Source organism: Camelina sativa, chromosome 11, assembly GCF_030686135.1.
Source record: "Camelina sativa cultivar CO46 ecotype springtype chromosome 11, ASM3068613v1".
Taxonomy (NCBI): Eukaryota; Viridiplantae; Streptophyta; class Magnoliopsida; order Brassicales; family Brassicaceae; genus Camelina; species Camelina sativa.
This window is the reverse complement of record NC_141890.1, coordinates 40,187,825-40,205,680: the sequence shown is the minus strand read 5'-3', so window position 1 is coordinate 40,205,680 and position 17,856 is coordinate 40,187,825. Positions and strand designations below refer to the sequence as shown.

Below are 17,856 nucleotides of genomic sequence, written 5' to 3'. Positions count from 1 at the left end.
CTAAAAGGTAAAACAATTAAATATCTTTTTAATCGATGTTGGATCTTTTTAGTGTATTTTCGATAACTCTTTTATACCCTTGTCAATTTCAATTAATCATCTTCTTAACACCTAATTGAGTGGCAGTTGTTGTAAATAAAACCATAATTTTGGACATATTAAATTTTGTATTTCTCTTTTAATAGTATTAAGATTAAGATATAGATCAGATCAAATTATTTAAAACAAAAAAATTGAAATCAATAAATTTCATTTAAATTATTCTTACAATATAGAAACTTCCTTAAGATCTTTGAAATACTCTCAATATTTTTGCAGCTTCAACTTTAATCGAACAACTTTCTTCATTTCAAACTCTTCCTGTAAACTGATCGTCATGCGATCATGGCAAGGAGCCGAATCCCAAGTGTTACTATGTGTATCCATTCACATGAACCCTCTACTTCAAGGGTCTTTTTCTTCTCTGCTTTATTGAACTCCACCACCTACTTTTCGATTCTCCAGAATGATATGGTGGAGTTACTAAGAGATTTAATCACCCGGTGGAGACAATAGCAATAAAGAACATAAGAGTGAATGACACTTATTGGATCCATTCTTAGCAAGAAATAGCCGCCAACCTTATTTGGTACTTACTCTTTCAAAGCGGATATGTACCATAACTTCTCTCGCATGTGCATCTGTTATTTGTTCAATAGATATATTTTTTTTGCTCATTTTTTTGCCACATATGAAGGAGCTTCCAAGTCACCACATAGGAACATCGTCATCGGATTATCAGTTGGTGCTTTGGTTCTTGTGCTGCTATTAGCAGTAGCTAGAGCGTATGCTTTCATGTAGAAAAAGAAAGCAAAGAGTGCAAATAATCAAAGCCGATATGTACCATTAGTTCTCTGGTAGATTAAACTAGTCTCACACACAGTTTAATGATATATTATAGGTTCAATATAACTTGTTTTCTGTTTTTTCTTTTACCACATATAAAGCAGCTTCCAAGTCACCAAATATGAACATTGTAATTGGATTATCAGTTAATGCTTATATTTTTATGATTCTGCTTAAAATTCGCTTAAAATCGCTTAAAATTAGCTTAAAATATGCTCAAATTGTGCTAAAAATATACTTAAATTGTGTTCAAAATGTGACATAATGATGAACACTCAAATTGTAGTACCCTAGAGGTACTAACATCTTCACAATTGTAGACTAACTTCACAATTGTAGTTTGTGGGGATCAAATCTAGATAAGACTCTAGACAACACAATATATTATTAGGGTTTTGAATTAAGCTAAACAAAAGAGATTAAATTAAAGATTGCAATGCAATTTAAAATACAAGAGGTTTGTCAATTCAATAAAAATAAAAGCTAGGCTTAGGGTAATTTTCAAGAAATCAGGAGAATCATATTAATTAATTAATTAGAATTCAAATTAAACATGGTTCTTGAACTCAAAACACAAAGAAAAATCCAAAAAAAAGGAAAAAAAATTCGATCAAAAATTATTTAAGGAAATCAATAACATTTTGGTGAATACCAATTAAAGATTATCGTTTATTGTTTTGTGCGCGTTTATAATACGTAGATAAACCGTATAATTAGACATCTAATGATGGAATTTGATATTGGGCTTCTAGGGCCTTCTTCTCTTCGGCCCAACACACATGAATAGCTCCCAAATTTCTCTTCTTCTTCTTTGTTCTACGCTCAGCACTGACCTTTCTTCGATTCGTTCCAGTGAAATCACCAAATTTCCAAACCTTCGAGAGAGAGAGACAAAATAGCGAGATTAAGAAATGGTGAAGGTGCGAATGAACACGGCGGACGTCGCCGCAGAGGTAAAGTGCTTGAAGCGTTTGATAGGTATGAGATGCTCCAACGTCTATGATATATCTCCCAAGGTAACAAACTTCTTGAATACGCCGAACATCTTCAAATCCCCGCCACCAATTCGTTGATTCGATTTCATTTAGGGCTTAATATTTTGATTTTGCTCCGATTTGATGTGCAGACGTATATGTTCAAGCTCTTGAATAGTAGCGGTGTCACAGAATCTGGAGAGAGTGAGAAAGTTTTGCTTCTTATGGAAAGTGGTGTTCGTTTGCATACCACAGCTTATGTTCGGTAAAAAGCTTCATCTCTATTCATCTATGTTTTCAGGTTTTGGATTTGGGAGGTAGTGTTGATTTTTTTTTCTCACAAATTGTGTAGGGATAAGAGTAATACTCCCTCTGGGTTTACTTTGAAGTTGAGAAAACATATCCGGACTAGGAGGCTTGAAGATGTACGACAGCTTGGTTACGATAGGGTATGGTGGACTTTGGAGTTTTGTTTTTGGTTTGCTTCTATTGCGCTGTTTTGGTTTTAACTTTTGTTATTGGCACCAGATCATCGTCTTCCAGTTTGGGCTAGGTGCTAATGCACACTATGTTATATTGGAGTTGTATGCTCAAGGAAACATAATTCTTACTGATTCTGAATATATGATCATGACACTCCTCCGGTCACATAGGTTAGTTGAACTTCTCAACTTGCTGCTTCGAGATACATTTCTGTGTACCTTAATTGGTGTGGCCTTTTAGTGAATTATTTTATTTTTATTCCTGCAGAGATGACAATAAGGGTTTTGCTATCATGTCTCGTCACCGTTACCCTATCGAGATATGTAGAGTTTTTGAGAGAACCACTGTTTCAAAGCTTCAGGAATCACTTACTGCTTTCTCGCTTAAGGATCATGAAGCAAAACAGATTGAGCCAAAGGAGCAGACTGGTGGCAAAAAGGGTGGGAAGTCAAATGATTCTACGGGTGCCAAACAATATACCTTGAAGAATATCCTTGGTGACGCTTTAGGCTATGGGCCACAGCTCTCAGAGCACATTATTCTGGATGCTGGTCTAGTTCCAACTACCAAACTTTCAGAAGACAAGAAGTTAGATGATAATGAGATTCAGTTATTGGTTCAAGCGGTGATCGTTTTTGAAGATTGGCTTGAAGATATTATAAATGGTCAAAAAGTTCCTGAAGGTTATATTCTTATGCAAAAACAAATTTTGGCAAATGACACGCCTTCTGAATCAGGAGGTGTTAAAAAGGTCACTATTTTACTCTTTGCCCCTTCATTTCTATTTTATTTGACAAGGACAATGGATTTATATATTGTATTTTTCTTTTACCTGGTTGTCTGCAGATGTATGACGAGTTCTGTTCAATCTTATTAAATCAATTCAAATCAAGAGTCTATGAAAAGTTTGAAACTTTCGATGCGGCTTTAGATGAGTTCTACAGCAAAATTGAGAGCCAAAGGTCTGAACAACAACAAAAGGCAAAAGAAGATTCTGCCAGTCAGAAACTCAATAAGATTCGCCAGGATCAGGTTTGTGATATTGATATTTATTAATGTACTGGGTTGGAATTTCCATTTCCATATATTTCTCTGTACCTTTTCTCCATCTTTACTTATCTTAATTGCAATGTTTCTGTACTCATGGTGTAGGAAAACCGTGTTCAAATTCTGAAGAAAGAAGTCAACCATTGTGTTAATATGGCTGAATTAATCGAGTACAACTTAGAGGACGTAGATGCTGCCATATTAGCTGTTCGTGTAGCCCTTGCAAAGGGTATGGGATGGGATGATCTAGCTCGCATGGTTAAAGAAGAAAAAAAATTAGGAAATCCTGTTGCTGGACTTATTGACAAACTTTATCTAGAGAAGAATTGCATGACCTTGTTGCTGTGCAACAATCTCGATGAAATGGATGATGATGAGAAGACGCTGCCAGTGGAAAAGGTGTTAATCTCTCCCCACATTGATTGAATACACAAAGATCATCTTCTTTCTTGTTCTGACATATAGGGCATGATATGTGGTTTTTGTAGGTGGAGGTTGACTTATCACTATCTGCGCATGGTAATGCTAGGCGCTGGTATGAAATGAAGAAGAAACAAGAAAGCAAACAGGAGAAGACTGTTTCTGCTCATGAAAAGGCTTTTCGAGCAGCTGAAAAAAAGACACGCCACCAGCTTTCTCAAGTAAGCTTCCAAGTTCGTCGATGTTAATCTTGTTTATTGTTTTCTTTCCCGCAGTCAACTAATCATATGTATTCTTCTTCTTAAAGGAAAAAGTGGTTGCAACTATTTCACATATGAGAAAAGTCCACTGGTTTGAGAAATTCAATTGGTTCATTAGCAGTGAGAACTACTTGATCATCAGTGGTCGTGATGCTCAGCAAAATGAGATGATAGTTAAACGTTACATGTCAAAAGGAGATCTGTAAGTTTTCATGTACCGAGTTATTTGGTTAGTCTTTGTGTTGGTATCAAATATTCAAACATTATCATAAGTTTCTTTTCACCATGCTTTCTTAGGTATGTACACGCAGAGCTTCATGGAGCATCTAGTACTGTGATAAAGAATCATAAACCTGATCAGAATGTACCACCTCTCACTTTAAACCAAGCTGGGTGTTTTACAGTAAGCAAATTCCTCTACCATTTTAGTTGTTTGAATTGTGTGAATATGGTGCAATGTCTTGATGGCAAACATATGGATATAATTCGATGCAGGTTTGTCATAGTCAGGCCTGGGATTCCAAGATTGTTACTAGTGCATGGTGGGTTTATCCTCATCAGGTCACTAAAACAGCTCCTACAGGAGAATACCTTACAGTTGGAAGTTTCATGATACGAGGTAAGAAAAACTTCCTTCCACCACACCCACTCATCATGGGTTTTGGATTGTTGTTTCGTTTGGACGAGAGCTCCTTGGGAGCTCATTTGAATGAGAGAAGGGTTAGAGGTGAAGAAGAAGAAATGAATGATGTAGTAATGGCAACGCATGCTCCTGATGAACATTCAGATGCTGAGTCAGAGAAGGAAGCAGTGAATGAAGCGATTTCTGCCCCAGCAGAAGTTAATTTACCGGAATCAAGTACAGCATTGAGCCAAGATACTTCTTCTTTTGACATGAATAGATCTGGTATTGCTGAAGCAAATGCTGCATCAGCTACCTCGCAGCTCGAAGATCTACTTGACAGAACCCTTAGTCTTGGTGCTGCAACTGTGGCCAGCAAGAACCATACAATAGAGACATTAAAGGACGAAATGGAAGAGGACATGAAACAGGAAGAGAAAAAGGCAGGAGTGAGAGATAAACCTTACATGTCAAAAGCTGAGAGAAGAAAGCTTAAGATGGGCCAAAGCGGTAATGCTGCTACTGATAGTAACACTGGGCAAGAAAAGCAGCAACGAAAAGAAAAAGATGTTATTTCTTCAAGCAAAGCCAACAAGAGCATACCCGATAACAAGCCAGCTGCGGAAAAAGTTACCCGTGGGCAAAGGGGTAAACTTAAGAAAATGAAGGAGAAGTATGCTGATCAAGACGAAGAAGAAAGAAAAATTCGAATGGCATTGTTGGCAGTAAGTACTTTCCAAATAAGATTTTCTATTTATATGGTCATAGACCATCAGTTCTTATTTTAGCAGTACTTTATGACTGTTATATGGGTATATTGATTTGCCTTTCCTATTCAGTCTTCTGGAAAGCCACTGAAGAATGATGCCGAATCACAGAATGCAAAGGTAGCTGTAACCGAAGAGAAGAAACCTTCTGAAGGTAAACTTTTCGATATTTTCAGCTGTTTCTTCTCCTACGCTTTGTTTGAAGTGGCACAATATGATCTTGATGGTTGTCTGGTTTTTATGCAGAGACGGATGATGCTGTGAAAATATGTTATAGGTGTAAGAAGGTCGGACATCTTGCAAGAGACTGTCATGGGAAAGAAACTTCAGACATGGACAAAGTGGTTATGGAAGAAGAGGATATCCATGAGGTTGGGGATGAAGAGAAAGAAAAACTGATAGATGTCGATTACCTAACTGGTAACCCGTTGCCAACCGACATTCTCTTATATGCGGTCCCGGTGTGCGGCCCATACAATGCTCTTCAGTCATATAAATACAGAGTCAAAGCGATTCCAGGCAGCATGAAGAAAGGAAAAGGTGATATAACACGCCCAGTCTCATCCAAATATCAAGTCGTCATAAGTGTGATGCTATTGGATTGTATTGATGTTGTTTTCTTTGTGATTTGCGCAGCTGCAAAAACTGCAATGAATCTGTTTACACACATGTCGGAGGCATCAGTAAGGGAGAAAGAGCTGATGAAGGCGTGTACGGATCCAGAGCTGATGGCTGCTCTTGTCGGGAATGTGAAGATCACAGCAGCAGGTTTGACGCAGTTGAAACAGAAACAGAAGAAAGGCAAGAAAAGTGGGAAACAACAACATAGCTAGGTTTTATCTTTTGCAAGAAGAAGCTAATGAAGGTTTTTTTGTTTACTATATAGTGCATGTTGGTTCATATCTTTGTATGTTTACCTTGTGCAAAAACATTTCAGATTTTACGTGTTTTGGTGATTTCAATATGTTCCATTGTTTGAAAAGAAATTGGTAAAAAAACAAAATACCTGTCAAAATCAAAATGATATGATCTGAAAAAGTCAAAAAGACATTGAAGAAATGGCTTCCTTAGTAAAAAATTCCAGAAATAGCTAAAAAATCTAACAATCTCAAAATATCCTACGGCGTGGATTCTTCTGCTCTTGTTTTCTTGCTTCATTTTTTTTTTTTTTTTTTGATTTGGCAAAGAAGTCAGAAATAATTCCCGAATTTTCAATTTGATCAACCTCTTTTACTTCTCTTCTTTCTTCTTCCTTCTTCATCAAAATCTATCAATATTATCTCAAACATCTCCAAACCATTAATCTAAATAATACGAAGAAGGAAGAGATTATAAGAGCATCAATTTCTTAATTATTATTATTGGGGTTTCATTTGCATTCGATTATCTTTTTCTTCCCATCATTTATACCTTTTGATTTAGTTTTACAAAACCTAAAAAAAAGAAAAAAAAAAATCTGCAATTTAGGGAGGGTTTAATTCGCACTCTCATCAAAACTGTATATATCTTCTGTCCCATCCAAAACAACAAGAACAAGAAAAGAGAGATATTGATGGCGGAAGAGAGATCGGCGAAGAGTAAGGTGAAGTTCATGTGCAGTTTTGGCGGCAAAATCCTCCCTAGACCATGCGACGGCATTCTCAAATACGTCGGCGGCGAGACTCGAGTCATTGCTGTATCTCCTGATATCTCCTTCTCCGGTAAAATCTTTTAACAACAACAAACTCCTTATTCTTCTTCTCCCTTAATCTCTCAAAATAAAGATCCATCTTTTGGTTTTTCCAATGCCACAGAACTCATGAAGAGACTTACGGCAATCACAGAGAACGATGTAGTCCTCAAATACCAGATCATTCCTGAAGATCTTGATGCATTAGTCTCTGTAATATCTGATGAAGATGTCAAACACATGATAGAGGAATATAACCGTCACGAAACCCCTAAACTCAGAACCTTCTTGTTTCCTGCAAACCCGATTGTTCTCGAGAATCAGTTAGGCACCATCGAGCCACAGACCATTGAGCAACGTTACATTGAAGCCATCAACGGTATTCTTCGCACACCCAAGAGTTCTTCTGCTCTTCGTGCTCCCATCAAAACGCGACCTTCCTTCACCGTCTCTACCTGCTCATCTCCCAGATCAGAGTCATCACCTGATGGATACAGTCACGAGCAGCCTGATACGAGTTTTCAGGACAACAGCTACCAGTTGAGCAGGCTTTACCCAATGCATAGAGTACGTAGTAGTCCCAACATCTCACAGCAGATGCAGACACAAAACCACCACCACAATGCATACCTGCAGCCTCTTAACAGGCAGAGACCACCAGCACCTTTAGACTTTCCCAGAGGCACAGGGTGGGGGGACTCACCGGGTCACGGTTTCAACCAATTATACACAACCGCGAATAACTCAGGTGGTGGCAATGGCAGGTGTGGATGCAATGAAGAGCGCAGGTACTGGGGCAGAGCAAACAGCGTTCCTCAAAGTCCTAAGAACCACGGACTCCGCCTCTGATATGCTTATGCTGCATAACACCGCAACCGTCTGTGTATATATATATATATATTATTTGGTCTTGTCTTTGTTGTACAGTTCAACTGTATGTAGGTATCTTAACCTGCGCCTGCGTGATATTTGCAGAGGAACGTCTAAACTACTCTGTGAAAGGCTGAGAGAGGTTTGATTTATTTTGTACATGTTTTGTAACAACACTGCTTCTGTGGACAATTTTGTGCTCCAGAATATTGCTTCACTTATGTGTTTAAAATGCAAAATTTGACTCTTACCATTCATCTGCTGCCCACAAATCCAATATCTTTAAAGCTGAGCTTCGCATCCCTCAGGGAATTCTCCACCGGTTTCCTTACCCTACAAGTTTGAATGCATAGAATAGGAACTTAAGCCTTTATGGTAAATCACATAGCAATCTTGTTTGCATGGCGGGTTACGGATCTTAGGCACAGAAAACAAAAACTATAATCACCTGTCGAGTAAGTCAGAGCACAATTCTTCAAATTTGGCTCGGGTGAGAGTGGTTTCAATGTGCTTAGGACCATCAGCCGTAGCAGTGATAAAAGGCAAACTGGACTCAGAATCTCAATTAATTAATATCCCACAAACCAATGCGGACCAGGCAAATAGAGATTTGAGAGAGAAAATTGAACCTCATGTTAGTCTGAGTCAGTGAGGAAAGCTCAATTTTAGCTTTTTCAGCTGCCTCAGTTAACCTCTGAAGTGCTTGCTTGTCTTTGGTAAGATCTATGCCTTCATCTTTCTTGAAAGTGGAATCAACAACTCTCTCCATTGCAAAAAAAGTCATATTTGCAAGAGTTTCCAAACCAAGCGACAGTGGCGCCACATGAAGAAGAACAATGTCCCTCACATCTCCAGATAGAACACCAGCCTGAAACCAGAAGCCAAATAGCATTTTAGTGATATAGCTCATCGAAGTACAATGTAAATTTCTTATTACAAAACGTGAAGATTAGATGTCAACAAGAACAGAACACACCTGAAGCACTCTTGGATATTGATAAGGTGATTCTTGTTGGTGGATCCCACCAACTGTTCAAGAACTCGTAAGGAAACTGACAGGGAAAGAACTCAATGATGAGTTGCAGAGTTTCAGATAGTGATTGTCCAATAATCGCAACTGTTGGTGTGGGATTTAGCACCCCCAACATACCGATCTAAACCAGGAAGATATTTTGGTTACTAAACCGGGAATCCGGTTTAGAACCCAATTGAATGTTTGCTTGAGGCCTGTTCGGAAGAGGGAAGCCCAGCCCCGAAGATGGAGAGCCGACTTCCCAATTCGCCCGGTGGCCGACTTGAAGAGAAGAAGCAACTTTCCTTATTTTAGCTCAAATTATAAGAAAAGTTAATATATTCTGTAATCCAGAGGAAAGTATAAATAAGAGAAGCCTCCCTCATTGTAAATCATCATGCATTTTAATACAAAAACCCTAACTTCTTTCTACGAAAAATCCCTTCTTCGATTAGATCGAGTTTCTTGAGAGGTTACTTCCTTGAATTTGTTTCCCTCACCAAACAAATTCATTGTAGAAACCTCTGTTCCTTTGTCCAATTGGATCCAACGTGAGAAACAGAACAAGAATCCTGGAGTTGTCGAATTCGTGACATTGTTTCGAACTTAAATGGCCATGCCTTAAGGCGATTCTCTGCTTACGTTGTTGCTTCCTTCTTCTGCCAGAAGCATTTTGTCGAACACCTAGTGGGCATTACAGTCCAGCTTACCATCAGGCATCAGATGATAATATTTTAGCTGTGAATCGAAGCAAAATCAACTCCAATGTTGCAATCGACCTAATGAAACTTGGAAACCTCAACAAACACCTCATCGTCACGTTCAATCGGACCGAGCTCACGACGCACCGGCACCACCATTGTTAAAGGTTTAGAGTACTCATAGCGTCTCTTCACACACAATACCATCATCAATCATCAGCCAGCATAAATCTCAAATATATAGATGAAGAGTAATAGATGCCAGCAAAGCCTCTGGCTCACTCAGAGTCAATCAATATATAGCCTAAAAAAACTCTCTCATACTCGGGAAAAAGGAAACACCCAATAGGGACTAAATCGTAATTATAGAATTACGCTAATCATCCATGTTAACTTGACCACAACGGCTATAATTAGTTACTAATCACAATAATTAACTCACTAAACTCAAACACAAGAATGGAAAAAACAAAATACCCTAACCCTCATGTAAGTATATAAGGCAGGAGACGGCTCTTCAGTTTCGCTAGTTTCTCTCCTCTCAATAACAATTTCCTTTCTTCCAGATCACGTACGTCTTTCACTCTCACAACTTTTTGAGATTCTTTCAATTCGATCACCATGAGTATGAATCATCTCACGGAGGATATGTGGTCGAATTTTTTTTTACTTGTGGATACTGCGGTTATGGTTCAGGCAGAAGAACAACGTCGTCATCGTCGTGGAGAAGAAGATAGCGAGAAGAGTTTCTTCTATCTTTTCCCGAGGAAGAAAAGGTCGTCTTTGGTGATCAATAGAAGATACACACAACAAAACCCTAATGGGACTTCTATGATGTCTTCTTCTTCATTGCCCGATGATCATGAGACGGAAAACACACAAAACCCTAGTTTTTTAGATGCGGAGCTTCGTGCAATTAAGGGGAAATCTAAGATCGTCTGTGAAGATTACGACTACCGCCGAAAGAGTGATGAGGCGACGAGACTCTTTGAGAAGAACATGGAGAGATTAGTACGACGAAACTTGGATGATCTTAATAATGGGTCGTCTTCATCGTTCCTGAACCTTCGTTGTTATAATTACCCTTCGTTACTCCTAGGTTACAACACGGCTAAGTCTGAGAAGACAGAGGCGAACGACCCTAGTTACGAACCATGCCTAAAGGAGAAGACAACAACAAGTCGCAAGAGGCGTGCCGTGCAACAGAAGAAGAGTACTGGTAAATTCAAGAAAGCAAAGGTTGTTTCTTTCACAACGAGGACGGATACAGAGGCACCGGAGTGGATTTTTCAGGTGATGAGAAGAATGAGAGCTGATGTCGCAAACCCTTTGCTGATCTTTGAGAGGTGTCTAACACCGACTGATGTCAAATCATCCCAGAGCCGTCTCTTAATGCCATTCCAGCAGCTAATCAGAGACGAATTCTTGACGCCAGGGGAGTCTCGAGCCATAAATGAGACTATCGGTGTGGGAACGATTCTTGTGAACCAAAGATGTGAAAAGTGGGGTTTTCGTTTCAAGCTATGGCCCATGGAGAAGGAAACTGGACATGGAACCTTGAATTACGCTTTGAACTGGGGGTGGAACGATGTCGTCAAGGGTAACAACTTAAAAGCCAAGGACAAGGACAAGATCAGTCTTTGGACTTTCAGGTGCCGTGGAGTACTCTGCTTTGCTCTCGAGACATACTAAGCTTCTTTCTTGGTGTCTGATAATGTTTGATTTGTCTCTCTTCAAAGGATGTAACTTGATTGATCTAGTTTATTTCTTCTGCACAGCCATTGAACTTAAGATTATGGTCTTGTAATAACTTCTAGGAAGTGTTAATTAGCTAGCTACATTAAGGGGGTTTTATTATGGTTTTGTTCCTCTCTTCTATTATTAGTATAGTAACTTGTCTATCACTTGTGTTGTTTCAGATCTTTTCTCTCTTTTGAATGGAACATTTTTGTCATAAATATGGTATCTTGTTTTGTCTACTTTAGTTATTACCGCACTATTCAATACCTTCAGTAGTTAACAACTTCACATGATGTAAAAAGTGAAATCCGCTGCTCGCAAACCTGCTTTCCGAGGCTGCAAGCACGATCAGGCGAGTTCAGGATTTCATAGTAAAACACTGAGAAGTTGAGGGCAAGACCAAACCTTATTGAGTGAGTGGGACCTAACTCAGCAGTGGCAATGTCCTGGATTATATTACAGAGAATATAACAATAAGAACAAAATCAATTATAGCCACACAAGACATAACATTCCAATATGTTGTAAAGAATCACTTACGGAAGCAGACTTGTAAGCAACCAAAGTGCTTTCAGCAGCTTCTTTCCTCTCAGCACCAGCCTTAAACTCAGCAAGATACCTGTGATAACTGATAATCTCCCTTCATTTTCAGGTAAAAACACTTTGGATTCAGCTGGTGAAGCAGATGGGATATGATGAGCTTCAAGAACATTCAAAATCCCATCACAGATCTTGCTAAGCTCAGATTCAATTTTTCCCCTGTAATCCTTGATAATAGCAACATGGTCATCGTTCCCTTTGATAATCGAAGAAATGATTCTCCACGAAGTTCTTGTAAGCAACAGAGAGACGATTCCTCTCTTCAACTGAGAGTTCCTCAACAGCAACAGTTTTCGCAACTTTCTCCATGAATTCAACCATTTCTTCATAGCGTTCAGTTTGTTCAGCTAGTTTCGCCATGTAAACATTCTCTTCCCTTGATGATTCAGTCGACATCTTCGATCTTAACAATCTAGAACAAAAATCCTACAAAAACAGAAACAACTGAATCAAAACCAGAACTCAAATGAACATCTAAACACCCGTTACTTAACCAAGTTCATCATGGATTAAGAATCAAGAAGTATATCAAACAAAGCAGAAACAACTTAACCCAATATCACATCTACACACTCATCCACTTAATCAACCTCTTCACAGATTAAGACTCCAGAGAAAATCCCTTCTTTGATTTGAGCAACAGTTTTAGATAACCACCCTGTTTCAAATTTTTTATAGAATTTTTATCAGAATTTTGCATATCATATTAAGTAGTAATTTTATTAGCCCTATCCTATCACGTAAACCATAAAAAAAAGTTTTATAATCTAATATCATTTTAATTCCACTTTATTTTTTGCTCTTTGGGTTACAAATTTTTGATAATTCAACCAATCTTTTCGAAGAATACTTGCAGGCGCCTAACAGGCAGCGACCACCAGCACCTTTAGACTTCCCTAGTGGCACAGGCTGGGGGGACTCAACGGGTCATGGTTTTAACCAGTTTATACACAACCGCGCATAACTCAGGTGGTGGTAATGGCAGGTGTGGATGCAATGAAGATCGCAGGTTCTGGGGCAGAACAAGAAGCGTCCCTCAAAGTCCTAAGAACCACGGACTTGGCCTCTGATGTGCTATGCTGCATAACACCGCAACCGTCTGTGTATATAAATTATTTGGTATCTTAACCTGCGCCTGCTTGATAGCTGCAGAGGAACGTCTAAACTACTCTGTGAAAGGCTAAGAGAGGTTTGACAATTTGTGCTCCAGAATATTGCTTCACTTATGTGTTTAAAAAGGCAAAATTTGACTCTTACCATTCATTTGCTGCCTACAAATCAAATTATCCTTCCTACAAAATCAATCATGGACAAACCCCAAGAATAATACTCGTATGAATCCGAATTGTGTATTTAGTTGCTGTCAGTGAAGTCAGCGTCGATCACATCATCAACATTGTCTCCACCTTTGGTTGAAGATGATGAGTCAGATGCCGAGGAAGCTTCACCTCCAGGAGGAGAACCAGCACCACCTGATTGGGGTTGGTTGTACAGAGACTGGCCAATCTGCATCACTTCTTGGTTAAGAGCTGCCATGGTGTCTTTGATTTCTTGGGTTGATCCACTTGCTATCTTCTCCTTCAACTCTTGGAGCTTAGCCTCGACCTTTTCTTTCACTGGTTCTGGAATTTTCTCTCCAAGTTCTTTCAGCTGCTTCTCCGTCTGGTACACGATGGAATCAGCCTGGTTCTTTGTGTCAATCGCATCTCTCTTTTCTTTGTCTTCCTTGGCAAACCTCTCTGCTTCTTGCACCATTGTGTCTACCTGCAACAACACCCCACAACCAATATGAATCATTTAAACATGAATAGGAAAAAACACTACAAAAAAAAAAAAAAAAAGTGAAGCAACTTTTATATAATTTTGATACAGACCTCATCCTTTGGCAAGGTACTAGCACCAGTAATGGTGATGTCCTGCTTCTTTCCTGTGCCTTTGTCGGAAGCACTGACAGATAGAATTCCATTGGCATCAATATCAAATTTGACCTCGATTTGTGGAACTCCACGTGGTGCAGGCGGGATACCATCAAGACGGAAGCTACCAATAGACTTGTTATCTCTTACGAACTCTCTCTCACCCTGTAACACATTAATATCAACACTTGTCTGTCCATCTGCAGCAGTTGAGAAGACTTCTGATTTAGAAGTTGGAAGTGTGGTGTTTCTTGGAATGATCTTGGTCATGACACCACCAAGAGTTTCCAAACCAAGCGACAGTGGCGTCACATCAAGAAGAACAATGTCCCTCACATCTCCAGATAGAACACCAGCCTGAAATCAGAAACCAGATAGCCTTTTAGTGATATAGCTCATTGAAGTACAATGATGGTACAATGTAATTATTATGACTACAAAGGTGAAGATAAGATGTCAACATGAACACACCTGAACTGCAGCACCTGAAGCTACGACTTCATCAGGATTGACTGACACATTGGGTTCTTTCCCTGTCAGTTTCCTTACGAGTTCTTGAACAGCAGGAATACGTGTGGATCCACCAACAAGAATCACCTCATCAATATCGTTGAAGCTGAGCTTCGCATCCCTCAGGGAATTCTCCACCGGTTTCCTTACCCTACAAGTTTGAATGCAGAGAATAGGAACTTAAGCCTTTATGGTAAATTACATAGCAATCTTGTTTGCATGGCGGGTTACTGATCTTAGCCACAGAAAACAAAAGCTATAATCACCTGTCGAGTAAGTCGGAGCACAATCCTTCAAATTTGGCTCGGGTGAGAGTGGTTTCAATGTGCTTAGGACCATCAGCCGTAGCAGTGATAAAAGGCAAACTGGACACAGAATTTCAATTAATTAATATCTCACATAGCAAAAAGGACCAGGTAAATGAGATCTGAGAGGGAAAATTGAACCTCATGTTAGTCTGAGTCAGTGAGGAAAGCTCAATTTTAGCTTTTTCAGCTGCCTCAGTTAACCTCTGAAGTGCTTGCTTGTCTTTGGTAAGATCTATGCCTTCATCTTTCTTGAAAGTGGAAGCAAGCCAATCAACAACTCTCTGCATTGCAAAAAAGTCATATTTACCAGGTGAGTGAACAGATCAAGGTTCCTTGCCTTTAGTATCAAGAAAAATCTATGTTTTGACTCACCTTGTCAAAGTCATCACCTCCCAAATGTGTATCACCAGAAGTAGAAAGCACTTCAAAAACACCGTCACCAACCTCAAGGACTACATTAAAGAAAACAAAAACCCATAATTAATCAGAATTCTCCAAATACCTACATAGACAATAAAAGCCAAGGACTTAGCAAAACCCAAACCCAAGTAGTACTTTTCAGCATAAAAAATACCTGAGACATCAAAAGTCCCACCACCAAGATCAAAGACTAGAATAGTTTCATTGTTTTTCTTCTCAAACCCATAAGCCAAAGAAGCAGCAGTAGGCTCATTGATAATACGAAGAACTTCCAATCCAGCAATACGCCCAGCATCTTTAGTAGCCGTCCTTTGTGAATCATTAAAGTAAGCAGGCACAGTGATAACAGCTTTAGTTACTTTATCATTCAAAAACCTCGAAGCATCATCCACAAGCTTCCTCAAAACCTAAATTACAACCACACAAAAACAGTACTAAGTAAACCACTCAATCACCCAAATTCTAAATTCACAAGAAAATGAATTAAAAAATCGTTCAAACCTGAGCAGAGATCTCCTCAGGAGAGAACTGTTGACCAGTAGCAGGACAATCAAGCTTAACATTGCCATTATCATCTTTAACAACTCTATACGAAACCTGCTTAGCCTCATCACCAACCTCATTCATTTTCGTACCAAGAAACCTCTTCACAGATGAATAAGTGTTCTCCGGATTAACAACAGCCTGACGCTTCGCAATCTGACCAACAAGTCTATCTTTGTTCTTAGTGTAAGCCACAACGGAAGGCGTGGTTCTCTGACCTTCAGAGTTAGTGATAATCGTTGGTTTACCTCCTTCCATGACAGCTACGGCTGAGTTCGTCGTACCTAAATCGATCCCGACTACTTTCTCGTTAACCACACGGACTGGACCAACCGAGTATCTGGAAGCTCCGCCGGCGTTTCTTCTTCCCATACGGAGGAAGGCGGAGTTTGGAGTAGAGAAAGGGGTGGTTCTGTTTCCGAAGAAGACGCTTCGTGGAGTGGAGGAATTGGTTTTACCATCGAGGATTTTGTTGGAGGAAGAAGTAGGGAATCCGATTCCGCCGAGGATGTGAAATTGTACGGCGGAGGAAGCCATGAGGTTGAAACCCTAAGGAGGAAATGAAGGAGAGTTAGGTGGAGGAGGAAGAAGATAAGCCCGAAGAAGAAGGAAGGAGGAGAGGAGTAAGTATGTATGTAAAAGTGGAAGCTTCTAGAGAAAATTGTTGATGGCGGTGGCGTATATATGTCCTTTCGATTTTAATGTGTTTGGGTGGGCTTTTATGAAAACGGCTGAGCCCAACATATTTGAATCGTTGCATATGTCAGAAAGTTACATGTTTTGATTTTGACAGTACTTAAGCCAAAGACTAACAAAAAAAAGCTTGACGTTAATATGAGATAGTAATTAGTTAGAGAGATTGACGTTAGAGGCTTTTACGACTTCCAGCAATGTTAGCGTGTGACATTAATTAGCTACATCTCGCCGAAACCATAGCTCAAAATCAACCAGAAACTAAGCAAGTTTTTATAAGAGATATTGTACAACGAAAGAAAGATACTGACTAGTGAGTAGCTCTCACACACCCTTTCTCTGTATATTTCTTGAGAGAACTACCCAATGCTTACACCTTAAATGGTTTTCTCTTACTAACTTGCTCGCTACTTTATTTGTTTTCTCAATCTCTCTCTCTCACCAACCCTATAGAGAGATCTAGAAGATCACAAGATTAATAACAATATATTCTATATTTATTATTTAGATATTTATATATTTACGATCATTATAGTTTAGGAAACTATTGTACTATATAATTTTATGTAACCTAAAACTTATGATTATAAGAGTCAATATATTATTTCCTAAACACTAAGATGTTCTTCTCTCATCAACCTCTATCATGGTATTAGAGCAGGTTATGCTTGAGTTTAGATCTAACAATCAAACTCCTTAACCCATACATTTTATAAGCTATTGAGTTTCTCCATTTGTTTGTTTTTTTTTATCCCTACTTTCTCAAAAAAAAAAACAAAAAAAAAAAAAACATCGATTTCGTCTTCTACGGGACACGCTTATCTTACTTCATGATATCACCAACACGAGATCTTCCATCTTCATCACTGGAGACGCTGATGGTGACATGATCTCTCCAAGATTCGGCCAAGTCACAGCCAAGCCGCCTTCCAACGAAGAAAAGCTCCGTTGCCGCTTCTCCAACACGAAACAACTCCGCCCCCTCTCGACTCACCTCCATATGTGTGCCTTTTGCATCTTTCTGCATGCCATCTTAGTCGATATGGTCAAGTCACCATTACTTCTTTAAGCTATATGCTTCTCAACGACTTGTGTCGTTCCTGATCCAACGTTGATCATAAGTTTTCTAAGTCGTTCACGACTTCCTCTAAGCTATTTGCTTCTACACGACAAGTGTCGTTTCAGATCCAAGTTGATCTCATCTTCAAGATGTCCAAAAGACGTCTTCAAAGCTATAGGCTTCCCTACCTTCACAAACAAGTATTGTCCAAAGTGTTTTCATGTGTCATTTAACTCTGGCACACTACGGTAGATCCGTCAACCACATGGTTTAAGCACAACGCTTCATAACTCCAATCAAATACAACATCATATATGGTCAATTTCAAGCTATCACTTCCGCTTCACTCATGACAC

The 17,856-nt window shown here is 39.2% G+C and overlaps 4 protein-coding genes and 2 pseudogenes across 6 annotated transcripts; 3 read left to right on the top strand and 3 right to left on the bottom strand.

The window, feature by feature from the left end:
- Window positions 1-1,604: 1,604 nt before the first annotated feature.
- Window positions 1,605-6,422, top strand: LOC104728748 (uncharacterized). The gene is made up of 14 exons (XM_087474849.1): window positions 1,605-1,901; window positions 2,012-2,124; window positions 2,212-2,308; window positions 2,388-2,512; window positions 2,610-3,093; window positions 3,189-3,374; window positions 3,495-3,788; window positions 3,878-4,030; window positions 4,117-4,271; window positions 4,367-4,472; window positions 4,565-5,416; window positions 5,531-5,612; window positions 5,705-5,998; window positions 6,095-6,422. The coding sequence occupies exons 1-14, from the start codon at window positions 1,797-1,799 to the stop codon at window positions 6,289-6,291; spliced, it is 3,243 nt and encodes a 1,080-aa protein (XP_087330975.1). The 5' UTR covers window positions 1,605-1,796; the 3' UTR covers window positions 6,292-6,422.
- Window positions 6,423-6,683: 261 nt separating this feature from the next.
- LOC104725494 (uncharacterized) lies at window positions 6,684-8,254 on the top strand. The gene is made up of 2 exons (XM_010444165.3): window positions 6,684-7,158; window positions 7,252-8,254. Exons 1-2 carry the CDS (start codon window positions 7,011-7,013, stop codon window positions 7,974-7,976), a joined length of 873 nt encoding a protein of 290 aa, XP_010442467.2. The 5' UTR covers window positions 6,684-7,010; the 3' UTR covers window positions 7,977-8,254.
- LOC147935200 (heat shock 70 kDa protein 7, chloroplastic-like) lies at window positions 6,794-9,921 on the bottom strand. 2 transcript variants are annotated; one of them, XM_087474852.1, is made up of 6 exons: window positions 9,148-9,921; window positions 8,974-9,049; window positions 8,627-8,865; window positions 8,446-8,544; window positions 8,249-8,330; window positions 6,794-8,085 (listed from the first exon to the last, which is right to left on the bottom strand). In XM_087474852.1, the coding sequence occupies exons 3-5, from the start codon at window positions 8,779-8,781 to the stop codon at window positions 8,252-8,254; spliced, it is 333 nt and encodes a 110-aa protein (XP_087330978.1). In that variant the 5' UTR covers window positions 8,782-8,865; window positions 8,974-9,049; window positions 9,148-9,921; the 3' UTR covers window positions 6,794-8,085; window positions 8,249-8,251. The 2 variants fall into 2 exon arrangements, with proteins under 2 accessions (XP_087330978.1, XP_087330977.1); XM_087474851.1 differs by having other exon boundaries at window positions 6,794-8,330; window positions 8,974-9,918.
- On the bottom strand, window positions 9,319-12,576 carry LOC104725496 (14-3-3-like protein GF14 psi; annotated as a pseudogene). Its single transcript, XR_015572212.1, has 3 exons — window positions 11,991-12,576; window positions 11,718-11,896; window positions 9,319-11,480 (listed from the first exon to the last, which is right to left on the bottom strand). The product of XR_015572212.1 is annotated as a 14-3-3-like protein GF14 psi (transcript).
- On the top strand, window positions 10,332-11,402 carry LOC104725495 (B3 domain-containing protein At5g38500 pseudogene; annotated as a pseudogene).
- A 672-nt stretch (window positions 12,577-13,248) lies between the features above and the next one.
- On the bottom strand, window positions 13,249-16,849 carry LOC104725497 (heat shock 70 kDa protein 7, chloroplastic). The gene is made up of 8 exons (XM_010444167.2): window positions 15,706-16,849; window positions 15,359-15,611; window positions 15,157-15,236; window positions 14,923-15,065; window positions 14,743-14,841; window positions 14,438-14,627; window positions 13,925-14,323; window positions 13,249-13,814 (listed from the first exon to the last, which is right to left on the bottom strand). Exons 1-8 carry the CDS (start codon window positions 16,282-16,284, stop codon window positions 13,404-13,406), a joined length of 2,154 nt encoding a protein of 717 aa, XP_010442469.2. The 5' UTR covers window positions 16,285-16,849; the 3' UTR covers window positions 13,249-13,403.
- Window positions 16,850-17,856: the final 1,007 nt, after the last annotated feature.